We start from the raw sequence: 15,687 nt of genomic DNA, 5'->3' as shown, positions 1-15,687 counted from the left end.
TCTATCTGTCTGACTGACTTCCTTTCTGTCTGTCTCTCTGGCCCCCTGTCTGTGTCATTCTTTCTGTCTGTGTCTCTCCCTGGCCCCCTGCCTGCCTGTATTTCTCTGTTGTGCCATGCCTGCCTGCTCCGTGGCCCCCATCTGTTAAGAGGTGGGACAACAGTTGTCATCTCTCCCTGCTCCTGGTATTCTGAAGGGAACAAATGCATTTTCACTGGACACTTGAGTGCCTCAATGCTGGTATCAGGGAAGTGGAATCCTCTGCATTAATCAGACGAGACATTGACAAAGGCCTGTCTACCCAGATTGCCTCTGTAGATGCTCGATTTTGAGAATGACCAAAGTTGCTTCGATGTCAAATTATCCCCAGCATCTGGTACAAGTACGGGTCTTCAGGAAGAGGGGGAATGCTGCCAAAGCACCTTGACTGGACTTAGATAATGAACCAAAGAGGCTTTGTCTTTGGTTTATGACAGCTATTAAAAGCTCTAGGTGAAATTTTTTGATAGATGGCACAACTAGTGATATAATTTCATGGATGTCTGTTACTGACTTTGTTCTGACATACCAACTGTATGTCTTGAATCAGGTAGGGATCTTCTGCTTCTAGGACATCAGCAGAAAAGCAGCCATTATAAAATTAAAATAGTTCAGTGTGGGACTTTTCTTTAACTGCTGTAGTTCGGTGCCAGTGAAGGCCATGGACACACACAAAAAAATCAATGTTAATGTGAAAAAGGATTTATAAGTCTAGTAAGGGTTTCTCTAAGAGAGAAAGGAATGAAACCAAGATGGTCAAAATGTGAAAACACATTTATAAGTCTAATTTCTTACTCACAAAGAGTCGATGGAAAATAAAACATCCACCAAGCTCTGCATACAAAAGACAACTGAGGTAACCCATGCAACAATACTATCTCAGAAATCCCATATATGGGCAATATACCTCTCTAGAAAGCTTAAAGCTGTGTTTACATTTCTGTGTCCCTGACTCCACTGAACATCATTCCGTTGTGAGCACAAGGTTGTCCTGCTTTTCCTCAGAGAAAAGGCCTTTAGAACTTTCCAGAAAGTTCTGAAATGACCATTAATTTAGTTCTCAGCAGTCATGGAAGGTGTCTATGGGACTCAGTTTTCTCTGAAGATCTGCAGATTTACTAAAGAAAATATATAGCAATCAACCTTTATGCACTGCATTCTTTGATCAAATACAAAGGATAAATTGTACCTTCTCTTTTTTGGCTTGTCCACTCTCACGTCCCATGATCAAATATTTTGTCTTTTTGCTGACACTGCCAGTAACTTTTCCTCCATACCGTTCTATCAGAGATTTTGCTTCATCTCGTTCAACAGATTCAAGGACACCTGTAATTACAAAGGTCATGCCTTCCAAGCAGTTTTCTGCTCCCTGAAAATTAAATATTTATACAGAAATCATTATCAAAGGTAAAATATTCAAGAAAAAATATTTTGCAGTAAAATTATATACAGATATTCTCTATGGTTTATACATAATGTACACAAAGGTCCAGATTCTGCAAATGGCACCGTAATTGGTGGCCACCTACAAAAATGGTGCCGATCACATGTCAATCGCACTTAGCACTGTATGCAGAATTTCAGCTCCCATTAAAAGGTAGGTGCCGGTAATTTAGGCCATAGTTTTAAAGGCCTACATTACCTGTGTCTACCTTTGACAGAGAATCATGCCTAATAGTGCCTAAGGTCATTTCCAGCACAAACAATGCCTACTTTGACCTTGGGCGCTGTTAGCTGCCTCTATAGATGCAATTCCAGTGCCCTTTTAGTAGGTGCCTGCGGGTGCCTACATTTTTTTTAAATAAGATTTTAATTGTTTTTTTATTCAGTGCAGTCAATTAAGGCGCCAATTAAAACAATTAATTTAGACGGCAGTAAAGCGCCTACTGTTGCCTAATTTCCGGTGCCATTTGCAGAATCTATCCCCAAATGTATTTCTAATGTTCTTATGGTTTAGGTTATTTATTTTATTTATATATTTTTCAAGATTTATTAACTGCCTTTACAAAGAGATTCACACAAGTCGATAAGCAGCAGGTGAACATAGACAGCATACATTTTATTAAGAATATGTCCATAATAAAATTACCAAATGTTAGCAAAATACAGTTACAACAATGATATAATCTTGGGAAAGGTCTGAAGTAGGAAGATTAATGGGGAAAATGCATGTATTTTATAATTCACTTAGACCAGTGTTTCTTAAACTTGTCCTGGGGGAACTCCAGCTAGTCGGGTTTTCAAATTATCCCTAACGAATATACCTGAGGCAGATTTGCATGCCTGTCACCTCTATTATATGCAAATCTGTGAATAATATGAAGTGACTATATGGAGTGAAGTTCATGCTGCAGCCCTGCAAAACTTCTATGGAAGCTAACTTCAAATAGGCTATATTGCTATAGACTGAAAAATTAGGTTCTTACCTGGATAATCATCCTTCAGTTAATCTACTATGGATTCCATACATGTGGCAAGCCAGGCAAGCCAGGTGGGAGCGCCGAGCCAAGGAAAGAAAACAGCAGGGCGGGCGACAAATCAGGACCTATATTGCCTCTACACAAATGCGAGGAGCCTCAGGGCCAAAATAGGAGAGCTGGAAATTATAGCCAGTCAAAAAGCCCTGGATATAATTGGAATCACAGAAACATGGTGGGCTGATGACAATAAATGGGATGTGGTCATACCAGGGTACAAACTTTACAGGAGAGACAGAACACACAAGAAGGGTGGAGGAATAGCGCTATACATAAAGGACTCCATACCCTCAACCAAAATGGAAACAACAGTAAGGTCGGAAGGCTTGGAATCAATATGGGTTAAACTACCAGGAGGATCTGGAGCAGACATCAAATTGGGCCTATACTATCGTCCGCCTGGCCAATCGGAAGAAATCGACCGGGACCTGGAGACGGAACTGCGGCAGGTATGCAAAAATGGAAGTGTGGTGGTGATGGGGGACTTCAACTACCCTGGGATAGACTGGAGTATCGGGCACTCAAGTTGCGAGAGAGAGACCAAATTCCTGGAAGCCACGAGGGACTGCTTCCTAGAACAGCTGGTCACGGAACCTACACGAGAAGTAGCCACTCTTGATCTAATCTTCGGTGGACTGGGGGGACCTGCAAAGGAAGTAGCAGTATTAGACCCACTGGGGAACAGCGATCACAATATGATCCAGTGCAGACTAGAACTGGGATCAACCAGGGTGAAAAGAACCACAACGACAGCGCTCAACTTCAGAAAAGGGAATTATGATGCAATGAGGAAAATGGTGGGGAAGAAACTCAACGGCAGCACAAGGGAGATAGAGTCCGTAGAAAGAGCCTGGTCCCTGCTCAAATGTACGGTGCACGAAGCACAGAACCTGTACGTCCCCAGGTTCAGAAAAGAGTGCAAGAAAAATCGAATTAAGAACCCAGCATGGATAACGGCTGCGGTAAAAAAAGCGATCAGTGACAAGAAAGCATCGTACAAAAAATGGAAACAGGACCAAACGCAGGCCAACCAAAAGGAACACAAGGAAAGCCAAAAGGAATGCCACCGAGTGGTTAGGAGAGCAAAGAGGGAATATGAAGAGAGACTAGCGGGAGAGGCAAAAAATTTCAAATCATTCTTCAGGTACGTAAAGGGAAAGCAACCAGCGAGGGAGGAAGTGGGGCCCTTGGATGATGGGGATAGAAAGGGAGTATTGAGGGAGGAAAAAGAAATAGCGGACAAGTTAAACGACTTCTTTACGTCGGTCTTCACGAGGGAGGACACATCCAACATTCCGGAACCAGAGGAAATAGAAAATGGAGATCAAGATAGCAAGCTGGTCCAATTAGAGGTGAGCCAGGAGGAGGTCCTCAGGCAGATAGACAAGCTAAAGAGCGACAAGTCGCCAGGCCCGGACGGCATTCACCCAAGGGTGCTCAAGGAATTAAGGAATGAAATAGCAGAGACACTTCAGCAAATATGCAACCTATCCCTAAAAACTGGAGAGATCCCGGAGGACTGGAAAATAGCAAATGTCACGCCCATCTTCAAGAAGGGTTCAAGGGGCGACCCAGGAAACTATAGGCCGGTAACAACAAGGGGTCACTCGATGAAATTGAAGGGGGACAGGTTTAGAACAAACGCAAGGAAATTCTTCTTCACACAGAGGGTGGTGGACACATGGAACACCCTTCCGGAGGCCGTAATAAGAAATAGCACAGTACAGGGTTTCAAGGATGACCTGGATAGGTTCCTGGAGGACAAAGGGATTGAGGGGTACAGATAAGAGCAGTGGAAAGTTTAGAGATAAGTGTTGAGGTAGGCATAAAATTAGTCAAGGACCGCAGATCAGGCAATATGCCTGATGGGCCACCGCGTGAGCGGACCGCCGGGCTAGATGGACCTCTGGTCTGCCCCAGCGGAGGCGACTACTTATGTACTTATGGTGATCTATGGCTTGCAGAGAGAGAATACTTACAGCTTTGAGCCCCAGAGACAGAGCCCCAGTCCGCATCTCAGTTTAGTCCCAAAGCAATCGAGCTCCACTGGAACAAAAGAGGAGGAGAACGGGGAAACTCCCCGCAACTAACAAGCAATTCTGGTCTGCTCTGTAACCTAAAAAAAAAGAATTAGAAGAAAAAAACCATAACAATTGAAACACAACTATAAAGAAACAACCTGCTGTGTGCAACTTGCACCAACATTAAGGGTGCTAGAGACTGGAGGTATACACTGGGTTTTTGGCATTTAGTCATCTGGCTGACAGGAGAAGAACTCCAGGCTAGAACACAGAAATATCCAAAGCAGAAAGCAGGCGATACAGGAAAAAACCAGAGGGTGGGCCATACAGAATCCATAGTAGAATAACTAAAAGAAGATTATCCAGGTAAAAACCTAATCTTTCATTCAGTTACATCTACTCCGGATTCCACACATGTGGTGACATACCAAAGCAGTGGATGATATCTATACCGCAAGACTGAGGACCCAAAAGCAGCGTCCTCCCAAGCCGCTACATTAAGAACATAAGAATAACCTTACTGAGTCAGACCAATGGTCTATCAAGCCCAGTAGCCCGTTCTCACGGTAGCCCATTCAGGTCATTAGTACATGGTCAAAACCCAAAGAGTAGCAACATTCCATGCTACCGATCCAGGGCAAGAAGAGGCTTCCCCCATGTCTTAATAACAGACTATCAACTTTTCCTCCAGGAATTTGTCTAAATCTTTCTTAAAACCAGCTACACTATCCGCTTTTACAACAACCTCTGGCAACACATTCCAGAGCTTAACTATCCTCTGAGTGAAAAAATATTTCCTCCTATTGGTTTTAAAAGTATTTCCCTGCAATTTTGACTGTCCTCTAGTCTTTGTAATTTTTGACAGAGTGAAAAATCGATCCACGTGTACCCGTTCTACTCCACTCAGGATTTTGTAGACCTCAATCATATCTCCCCTCAGCCTTCTCTTTTCCAAGCTGAAGAGCCCTAACCTTTTTAGTCTTTCCTCATATCAGAGGAGTTCCAAACCCTTTTATCATCTTGGCCGCTCTTCTTTGAACCTTTTCTAGCGCCTTGAGATAAGGAAACCAAAATTGAACACAATACTCCAGATGAGGTCACACCATGGAATGATACAGAGGCATTAGAATATCTTTAGTCTTGTTAACCATCCCTTTTTTAATAATTCCTAGCATCTTGTTTGCTTTTTTGCCCGCCGCTGCACATTGGGCATAAGGTTTCATTGTACTGTCTACAATGACACCCAGATCCCTTTCTTGGGCGCTAACCCCAAGGTGGACCCTAGCATCTGGTAACTGTGATTTGGGTTATTTTTCCCAATATGCATCACTTTGCATGTCTCCACATTAAATTTCATCTGCCACTGGGATACCCAGTCTTCCAATTTCCTAAGGTCTGTCTGCAATGTTTCACAATCTGCATGCATTTTAACAACTTTGAGCAGTTTAGTGTCATCTGCAAATTTAATCACCTCACTCATCGTTCCAATTTCCAGATCCTTTATAAATAAGTTAAATAGCACCGGTTCCAATACAGATCCCTGCGGCACTCCACTGTTTACTCTCCTCCACTGAGAAAAATGACCATTTAACCCTACCCTCTGATTTCTATTTAATAACTAATTCCTAATCCACAACTGAACTTTGCCTCATATCCCAGACTCTTTAATTTTCTCAGGAGCCTCTCATGAGGAACTTTGTCAAAAGCTTTCTGAAAATCTAGATACACTATATCAACCGGCTCACCTTTATCCACATGTGTATTCACACCTTCAAAGAAGTCAAGCAAATTGGTGAGGCAATTTGAGATCTCCCTCGGCTGAATCCATGCTGACTCTGTCTCATTAAATCATGTTTGTCTACATGTTCCATAATTTTATTTTTTATGATTGTTTCCACTATTTTGCCCGGTACTAAAATCAGGCTTACCGGTCTGTAATTTCCCAGATCTCCCCTGGAACCCTTTTTAAAAATCGGCATAACATTGGCCACCCTCCAATCTTCAAGTACTACAGATAATGGCCCATTTTTCCTGAAACCAGGTGTGGATTAATCCAAGCTTGCTGCAGTGTGTGTGAGCGTTGCAGCTGGAGTGTGGTTATGGGATATTGGTGTGTGGAAGAAACAAGCAGTAGTAGCGTTGTACCTGAATGAAAATACAGATAAGTCTTTCTTGCTTAGTTTCAACAGTGCTTGGTGTTAGTACACTGTAGCCTTTGCTTTTTGATATTGATGTTGACTGATCCTGTGGATGGAACACTATATGGACATTGTGACAGAATTGCAGTAAACATCGCTTTGGAGTTTTTTTGAGCCCATGAAGCATGCTGGCGTTAAGGTCTAGTGTGCATGGCAATTCAGCACACGCTATTCCGCGCGTTAATGTCCTAACGCAGCTTAGTAAAAGGAGCCCTTTGTCTTGAATCCCTGGAGGGTGTTTTCCCCTATAACAGCCTCCGGAAGAGCATTCCAGTTTTCCACCACTCTCTGGGTGAAGAAGAACTTCCTTACGTTTGTTCGGAATCTATCCCCATTCAACTTTAGAGAGTGCCCTCTCGTTCTCCCAACCTTGGAGAGGGTGAACAACCTGTCTTTATCTACTAAGTCTGAATTAAAATATTTCTGAAATTAACATAAGCTGCCATAAACCTTACAGTCTGGCATTAAATGAAACCCTTTTTTTCAACAGTTGGTGGTCTGGGTGAATAAAAGTTAGTATCCCTTTTCTTCACATGTGAGGCATGAACATACAGGATATCAGCCCATTAGAAATATAGTGCTCTGAAAGATTTTGTGAGCCACCTAGGAAGATCTATATTTTAGTACAATCTATATTCAAAGCATGACTGAATAGTCATCTATACCCTCATAAGAGAGAAATTTGTAACCTCACTGAATAAATCAGAAAAAGACATATTTTGATAATTTAGAGGTAATTTTAATTTTGTAACTGGGCACCTAAACTATCAATGCATGTAAGCTCGTATATTGTACCTACTTTATAAATTTAGTATATGGTTCCTTTCCTCGTTATACTAATTAAGCACTTATTTCTTTGCTATTAAAGCCCAGTAAGATGGAGGATGATCTCGGTTCTTATCGCACCATTTCCTTGATCAATGTTGATCTTAAATTATTGTCTCGTATCCTTGCGGATTACTTAGCTCCTCACCTTCCTGCCGTGATCCATGAGAATCAAGTTGGTTTTGTGCGTGGCCGCCAATCAGTTTGCAGTGTTCGAAAAGTTATCTTTGCCATGGCTCAGTGCCAACAACATCATATTCCAGCTTTGTTTGTTAGCCTAGATGCTTCTAAGGCTTTTGATAGTGTTCATTGGTCTTTTTGTTTCATATTCTTGAATATGTAGGCCTCGTAGGATTCTTTCTTAATGCGATCCGCTCTCTTTATTCTAATCCAAGGGCGTCTTTGCTCGTCAACGGAACTCGTACGGATTCTTTTCCTATCTTGCGGAGTACTAGGCAAGGCTGCCCCCTTTCTCCTCTCCTTTTTCTTCTTTCTTTAGAACCCCTGCTCTGTACCTTACGATCATTTGATGCAGTGAGTGGTCTGCGGGTGGCATGTGGAGAAATTAAAACTTTAACCTTTGCAGACGACACATTTTTGGTTCTTACATGTCCTGAGGTTTCATTGCCTTCCGCGTTAGATCTTACCTCAGAGTACGGTTTTTATTCTGGGTTATCTCTTAATTTGGACAAATCCGTTGCCCTGCCTTCTTCCCCAGGGATCAGAACTTCTTGGAGAGGGTTGTTTCCATTGCAGTGGGCTGATTCATCCTTGAGATATTTGGGAGTTCTTATTCCTCGTGACCTTTCTTGACTATACTCTTTGAATATAGAACCTCTTTTTCTGTCCCTTACCAACAAATTGCGTCTGTGGCAGAGCCTTCCTCTTTCCTGGTCCAGGTCCTGCTCCTTTATGCGCTCCTTCATGCAGCTACTTCATGTTCCATTCTTTAACACCTTCACACAAGTCCCAAAGAACAAAACAATTAACCTTCTATTTCTGTGCTTAATTTTTCTCTTAACTCACTGCTTCTCATTCTCCCCCCTTCTTCACTTACCTACCCCTCCTACTAACTTTATGGCCTCCATTCCGGTCATATGGGGCCATTGTCCACTTCCCCGAACCCCTCCCGCTACTACCTTAGGCAACTTATCAAGGCACTATACCACCATTCCCATTACCTTAAATCCTTCAATCTCTACCCCATCCCCACAACATCCTTCCATATTCAATGTTGGCCTATTAAATGTGCGCTCTATTAAAAATAAACACCACCTAATTCATGATATAATCCTACAACATAATCTCTACATCTTATGGTTAACCGAGATCTGGCTAACTCAAGGTGAAGAGGCATATTTAACCCAAGCCTGCCCCAACAACTACAAAGCAAGATGTCTACTTCGACCACACAAAAAAGGAGGAGGCCTCGCAGTAATCTACCATTCACCTATCAATCTATATTTCCCTCCTCTCTCCAATTACAATCATAACAATCACCCGGTTGAAACTTTCCAATTCTCAATAAAGTCTAAATATTCTTTACCTAACTTCCTCCTAACCTATCTGCCTCCTCCAGTCACTAAATCTTCTCTATCCACTCTTATAACTATAATTTCTGACTTCAACATCTCTAGTCCCAATCCTATCATTCTTGGCGATTTCAACATACATTTCAATCTTCCAAGCCATCATAATACAGCTGAATTCTTGACTATATCTTCTGACCTATCCCTAACCCCTTTTTTCTCTAAACCTACTCACTCAGCAGGACACACTATTGATATAATCTTCAGTCCCTCAATTATTAATCACCTTTTTCAAAATTTTCAAACACACCCTTTTCCCTGGACCGATCACGTTCTCATTAACTTTCCAATATCCTATCTTACCCAATCCCTCCCCTCCCAAAAAAACACTTATATCACTAGAAATATCAACAAAATTACCTTATCAGACATTCAAACTCATTCAATCTCAAACCACAAGATCTCATGAATCTTACTATAGACGAACAAAATTCACTCTGGAGTAACGCTACAAAATCTTTGACGGACCTTCTTGCTCCCCCCCAAGAAAGATGATCAAAATTACAACCAAAACAGAAACCTTGGTATAACGACACACTAACCCTTCTCCGTCGACAACTTCGCTCAACAGAGCGTAAATGGCGTACTACTCGATAAAAAAAAAGAGAACAATGTCATATATAAATGTAGGCAGTGCTGTTTTAGTTTAGAGGAGAAAGTTCAAACTGAACTGGAGGAAAAGCCTCAGACAAAAGCCCTCCCACCCTCTCTCAGTACCAATCAACAGAGATAAGTGGAAAGTTTTTTTCTTCTATCAACCATGCATAGACAGCCCTGCCTATAGTTTTTTACTTTGGGAGTTAACGGAGGTTTTTGCCAGTGAGGTTACCACCCTACCACCTTTACCCACCATTGTGGTGGTGGGAGGGCTTTTGTCTGAGGCTTTTCCTCCAGTTCAGTTTGAACTTTCTCCTCTGAACTAAAGCAGCACTGCCTACATTTATATATGACATTGTTCTCTTTTTTGTGAAAGTGTATTTCATTATATTATTGATTTTTCACATATCCGAGTATCTTGTACTACTCGATCAAACCATTCCCTTCAACTATATAAAGAAAGAGCCACTCTATACAAAATCACCATTCAAAAAGTTAAAAAAGAATACTACTCTAACCTCATAAACACAGCCAACAATTCCTCCACACTCTTTAAAATAGTTCAATCTTTATCTCCGTACTCCAAAAAGAAACCACCATCAGTTTCCACACAACCTCCAGTCTCCGAGCTCGCATCCTTTTTTGACAACAAAATTAAGGAAATTCGTTCTCAGCTTGGACAATCCATTCCTACCCCAACTCAAGACATTCCAGCCGAGCCTACTACTTTATCTTATAGCACCTGTACCAACTTTAAACCTCCATCCCTGGATAATCTTCTCAAAGTTTTCCAATCCATTAACATACCCTACAATGTTACAGAGACCATTCACCCTTTACTCCTGAAAAAGTTTTTTACCTTCTTTGGACCATTTCTTCTAGAAATGGTAACAAATTGCCTTTCAGGCAACTGCGTTCCTAAAGTCTGGAAATCCGTCCTGGTCCTCCCTAAATTAAAAAATCAAAACACTGATCCAACATTACCAGCAAATTTCCGACCCATAGCCAACCTCCCTGTCATCTCAAAGTTAACTGAGAAAATAATTTATAATCAACTCGCAGAATTTATCGAAAAAACGAATGCCCTGCATCCACATCAAACCGGTTTTCGCCCCTACTACTCTACCGAACTATCCCTATTAGGTCTCATTTCAACTGTCAACTATTATCTAGACCACCAAAAATCAGTTCTTCTCATCTCATTAGATCTTACCGCAGCTTTCGATACTATTGATCACTCTCTTCTCATTAACCGTCTTAGCGACTGCGGCTTTATTGGTTCCGCTCTTCAATGGTTCATCTCATATTTCAACGACCGAAGCTTTAGAGTTCATTCAAAGAAGGAAACTTCACTTCCCAAATCTCAAACCTATGGTGTCCCTCAGGGCTCCATCTTATCTCCTCTGCTGTTTAATATTTTTTTGTCCCCTCTCCTTACTCTTGCCCAGTCAAAAGGATTTACAGCCTATGCTTATGCAGACAATATTCAATTACTTCATCCATCCTCTAATCCCACAGATATTCAAACAATCAACAAAAAATTAGATGAAATAAGTGACTGGCTTTATGAAAACAAACTCTCTTTAAACATCAATAAGTCAAGCAGCCTACTTTTTCCTATCAAAAAGAACAAAACTATTCATGAACAGATTCTCATCAAAACTCATCCTGTAAAAACGGATACCAAAATAAAACTACTAGGGGTTACCCTAGACAAGGATCTTACCTTTCATGACCAGATTAGTACAGTTGTAAAAACTTGTTTTCACAAACTAAGGTTTATACGTTCTCTATCATCTATCCTCGATACTACAGCCATCACAACTCTAATTCATTCACTTGTCATCTCTCACCTTGATTATTGTAACTCTCTTTACAATGGACTCCCTCAAAAAGAACTACGACGACTTCAACTTATACAAAATACAGCCATTAAACTTATTTACAAATTAGGAAAATATGACCATGTTACACCTCTCCTGAAAGAAGAAAGGTAGCTCATTGGCTACCTATAACCCATCGTATCACATATAAAACAATTATGCAAGTCTTCAAAATTAGATTCTCCCGCCAACCTTCTTTTCTAGATAAACTTCTAATCCCTTACTGCTCATCACGGACCCTTAGATCAGCCGATCAAAACCTGCTATCTGTCCCCACAATCAAAGACTTCTTCTATACGAGAAAGACTAACTTTTCTGTAGTCGCTCCTACCCTATGGAACTCATTGCCATTCCACATTCGTCACGAGACATCAATTGATAAATTTAAGGCTAAATTAAAAACTTTCTTATTCCAAGACGCATTTTCCTGCTCCCAAATATAATTTATTCTTCAATACCTCAACCGCTTTTAGGAAGCGATCCCATTCCTTATGTTTCATCCTTCCCTTTCCAATTTTTTTTTTTTTATTTTAATTGAACTATGTATTTTTTCCCCTTCCACCTCTTTTCCCTACCATCACTTTCCAGTATGTCCAGTTAAAGTCTAAATGTTCACAATCCCCTTTTCTTTTTCTTTTCAATTATTTTATATATTGTATTAATTTTATTTTTTATCTTATTTTAACTTGTAAACCGGCTAGATATTTGCTGATAGTCGGTATAGTAAAAATTTAATAAACTTGAAACTTGAAACTCTCCTCGGCAGAGTGAGTTTATACAATATGATTATTGTCCCTTGCTGGTTGTATGCATTTCAGGTTCTTCCCCTTTATTTGACCCATAAATAATAATTGTATTCTTTTATACCACCATTACCAGTTCTAGGCGGTTTACACTAAGAGAAACTGGACAGTCAGCAAAATACATTCATACCATAAAAATAAAATCATACAATAAAAAGTTAAAAATATGGTTACAATCTTAAGAATACCAAGTTAAGTAATAAATTTGTCAAATAGGAAAGACTTGACTAATTTTTGAAAAGAACAGTAAGACGTGCCTTGATGAATACATTCACCAAGCCAAAAGTGCAGTTTACCTGCTTGAAACGCTAAGGTCCTATCAAAGAAGGTCTTATAACGAACACCATTTGGCTTAGGAAAGGCAAATAAATGGAAACTTCTTGTATTCCTTAATGGTCTATATAAATCAAAGTGAGAGGAAAGATAACCTGGAGACAATCCCAATATCAACTTAAAACAGATACAAGAAAATTTGAATAGTACTCTTGCTTCTAATGCTAGCCAGTGCAATAAACGATAATATGGGCTGAAGTGATCATTCTTCTTCAGACCAAAAATCAGTTGAACTGTGGTGTTCTGAATTATTCTCCTTAAAATTTTTTTGAGGATCCCAAATAAATAATATTGCAATAATCCAGAATAGGTAAGATCAATGATTGTACCAATAGTCTAAAAGACACTGGATCAAAATATTTTTTTTATGGTCTGTAATTTCCATAATATAAAAAAACATTTTTGTACCACTAAATTAGTGTGATTGATCCAAGTCAGATGACGGTCAAGCGTGATTCCCAGAATTTTAATGGAATAGGTTATTGGATAGACATGTCCATTGAGATGAAATGACGTTTCTGTTATTTTATCATTAGGGTTGGCTAAAAAAATTTAGTCTTTTCTGTATTGAGTTTCAGCCTGAAATTGATAGTCCATTGTTCTATCTGAGATAATATAAACAATATCTGGTTTATAACTTCCACAGAGAAATTATTTAAAGGAAATAAGATAGAGATATCATCAGCACGAACGCAAGGAGCCTAAGGAATAAGAAGGGTGAATTAGAAGCTATGGCACAAAAAGATAACGTTGACATCATCAGCATCACAGAAACATGGTAGACTGAGGAAAACATCTGGGACACTGTGCTACCAGGATGCAAACTATACCGCAGAGACAGAGTGGCTCAAAAAAGGTGGGGACATTGCCATATACGTCAAAGACGAAATTGAATCTACTGGAGAGAACACACCACAACTGACGGATAAGTCAAAGTCTCTATGGATCAAAATTATTCTGAGAACAAATGGACTGGAAATGAAGATTGGCATCTACTACCGACCCCCAGGGCAGTCTGAAGAAATTGATGGGGAAATAACTGACGAGATTAAACGCAACTGCAAGGGAGGCAACGCAGTTATCATGGGTGACTTCAACTATCCAGGGATAGACTGGAACCTAGGCACCTCCAGCTGTGCTAAGGAGACCAAGTTCCTGGATACTGTAGGCAATTGCTTCCTGGAACAACTCGTCAAGGAAAATACAAGAAAAAATGCAATTCTAGACTTTAATTCTAAATGGACTGCGAGGACCGGCACAAGGTGTAGAAGTAGAAGAGACGCTAGGAAGCAGCGATGACAATATAATCTGCTTCGACCTAGATGCAGGTGAGAAACATTGGTCCAAAACGACAGCCACGGCACTGAACTTCCGAAAAGGGAATTACAAAGGGATGAGACTCATGGTGGGGAAGAAGATTAAGAAACGCTAGAGCAAGCTTGGTCCCTTTTTAAGGACACAGTCACTGAGGCGCAAAATCTATATATACACCACATACACAATTGCACAATGCAGCCCCAGATCAACAAAACAACCCAGAAAGCTTTTCTAACCATGAGAAATCTCCGTAAAATCAGAAAATTCTTTGACCAAGCACAATTTAGACTAATCGTCCAATCCCTAGTCTTAGGTCTGCTGGATTATTGCAACTCCCTATATCTTCCTTGTCCAGCCACTATGATAAAACAACTCCAGACCATACAAAACACCGCCCTCAGATTGATCTACTCACTCAAAAAATATGATCACATAACAACTGCCTTCTTAGACTCTCACTGGCTACCCATACAAGCACGAATCCAATTCAAATTCTACTGCCTGATATTCAAAGCATTACACGGCTCTTCCCCCTCCTATCTAAACAACCGCTTAAACCAAATCTCCACCTCAAGACACAGAAGAACCTCGAACCCTTTCGCCTTCCCTCCACTCAAAGGCACACATCGCAAGAAAATGTTTGACAACCTTCTGGCAACACAAGCAGCAAAAATCAACCATTCCATCTCCAATCTTATGACAATATCAGACAACCTCAAAACATTCAGAAAAGAAATCAAAACCCTGCTTTTCAAAAAATTCATCCAAATATCTTAACCCCTCCTCTTTGACCTTCAGATAACCTTCCCCCAAATTACCCACCTTAACACCTTCCAATTAAACAAATACCATAAATAGATTATAACCTACCCTCTCTAACTGAATTCTATATGTATTTTTCATACAGTTCTTCACTGTCAGTTTAATTTCCATCCTATAAATTCACATAGAATTTTTCTTTTTTCAAACATCTTTATTTTCTCTTCTTTATTAATTTCCAGGTACTTTAGTTAGATTGTGAGCCTTCGGGACAGTAAGGGAATTTTTTAAGTACCTTCTTACTTCTCATTTATAATCTTAATGTATATTTTCTTCAAACCGCTTAGAACCTAACGGATGTAGCGGTATATAAGAAATAAATTACATTACATTACATTACATTACATACATGGGTCAATGAGTGGCAGACTTCAGAGGGTGGTAGTTAATGGTACCCTCTCTAAAACATCGGAGGTGACCAGTGGAGTACCACAGGGCTCAGTCTTGGGCCCGCTCCTTTTCAACATATTCATAGGGGACCTAACTCAGGGGCTTCAAGGTAAGATAACGTTATTCGCTGACGACGCCAAACTATGCAATATAGTGAGAGACGGCAATTCACCCGATAGTATGACACAGGACCTATATTTGTTGGAGCTTTGGTCCTCGACCTGGCAGCTGGGCTTCAACACTAAGAAATGCAAGATCATGCACCTCGGCAGCAGAAATCCGTGCAGAACTTACACCTTGAATGGTGAGACCTTAGCTAGAACTTCAACAGAACGAGACTTGGGAGTGATCATCAGCGCAGACATAAAAACTGCTGATCATGTGGGAAGGCTTCAT

General features: G+C 40.4%; 1 protein-coding gene across 7 annotated transcripts in view; it reads right to left on the bottom strand.

Moving 5' to 3' along the window:
- Positions 1–15,687, bottom strand: part of RFC1 (replication factor C subunit 1) — a 363,193-nt gene that overhangs the window by 117,555 nt on the left and 229,951 nt on the right. For all 7 annotated transcript variants that reach the window (XM_033947362.1, XM_033947360.1, XM_033947358.1 and 4 more), the window contains one exon: positions 1,229–1,408. In XM_033947362.1, coding sequence (XP_033803253.1) covers positions 1,229–1,408 — 180 coding nt within the window. The remainder of the gene's footprint in view (positions 1–1,228; positions 1,409–15,687) is intronic.

This window comes from Geotrypetes seraphini, chromosome 1, assembly GCF_902459505.1.
Source record: "Geotrypetes seraphini chromosome 1, aGeoSer1.1, whole genome shotgun sequence".
Lineage (NCBI taxonomy): Eukaryota > Metazoa > Chordata > Amphibia > Gymnophiona > Dermophiidae > Geotrypetes > Geotrypetes seraphini.
Note: the sequence above shows the minus strand (reverse complement) of the source record. Positions and strands in the feature narration are given on the sequence as shown.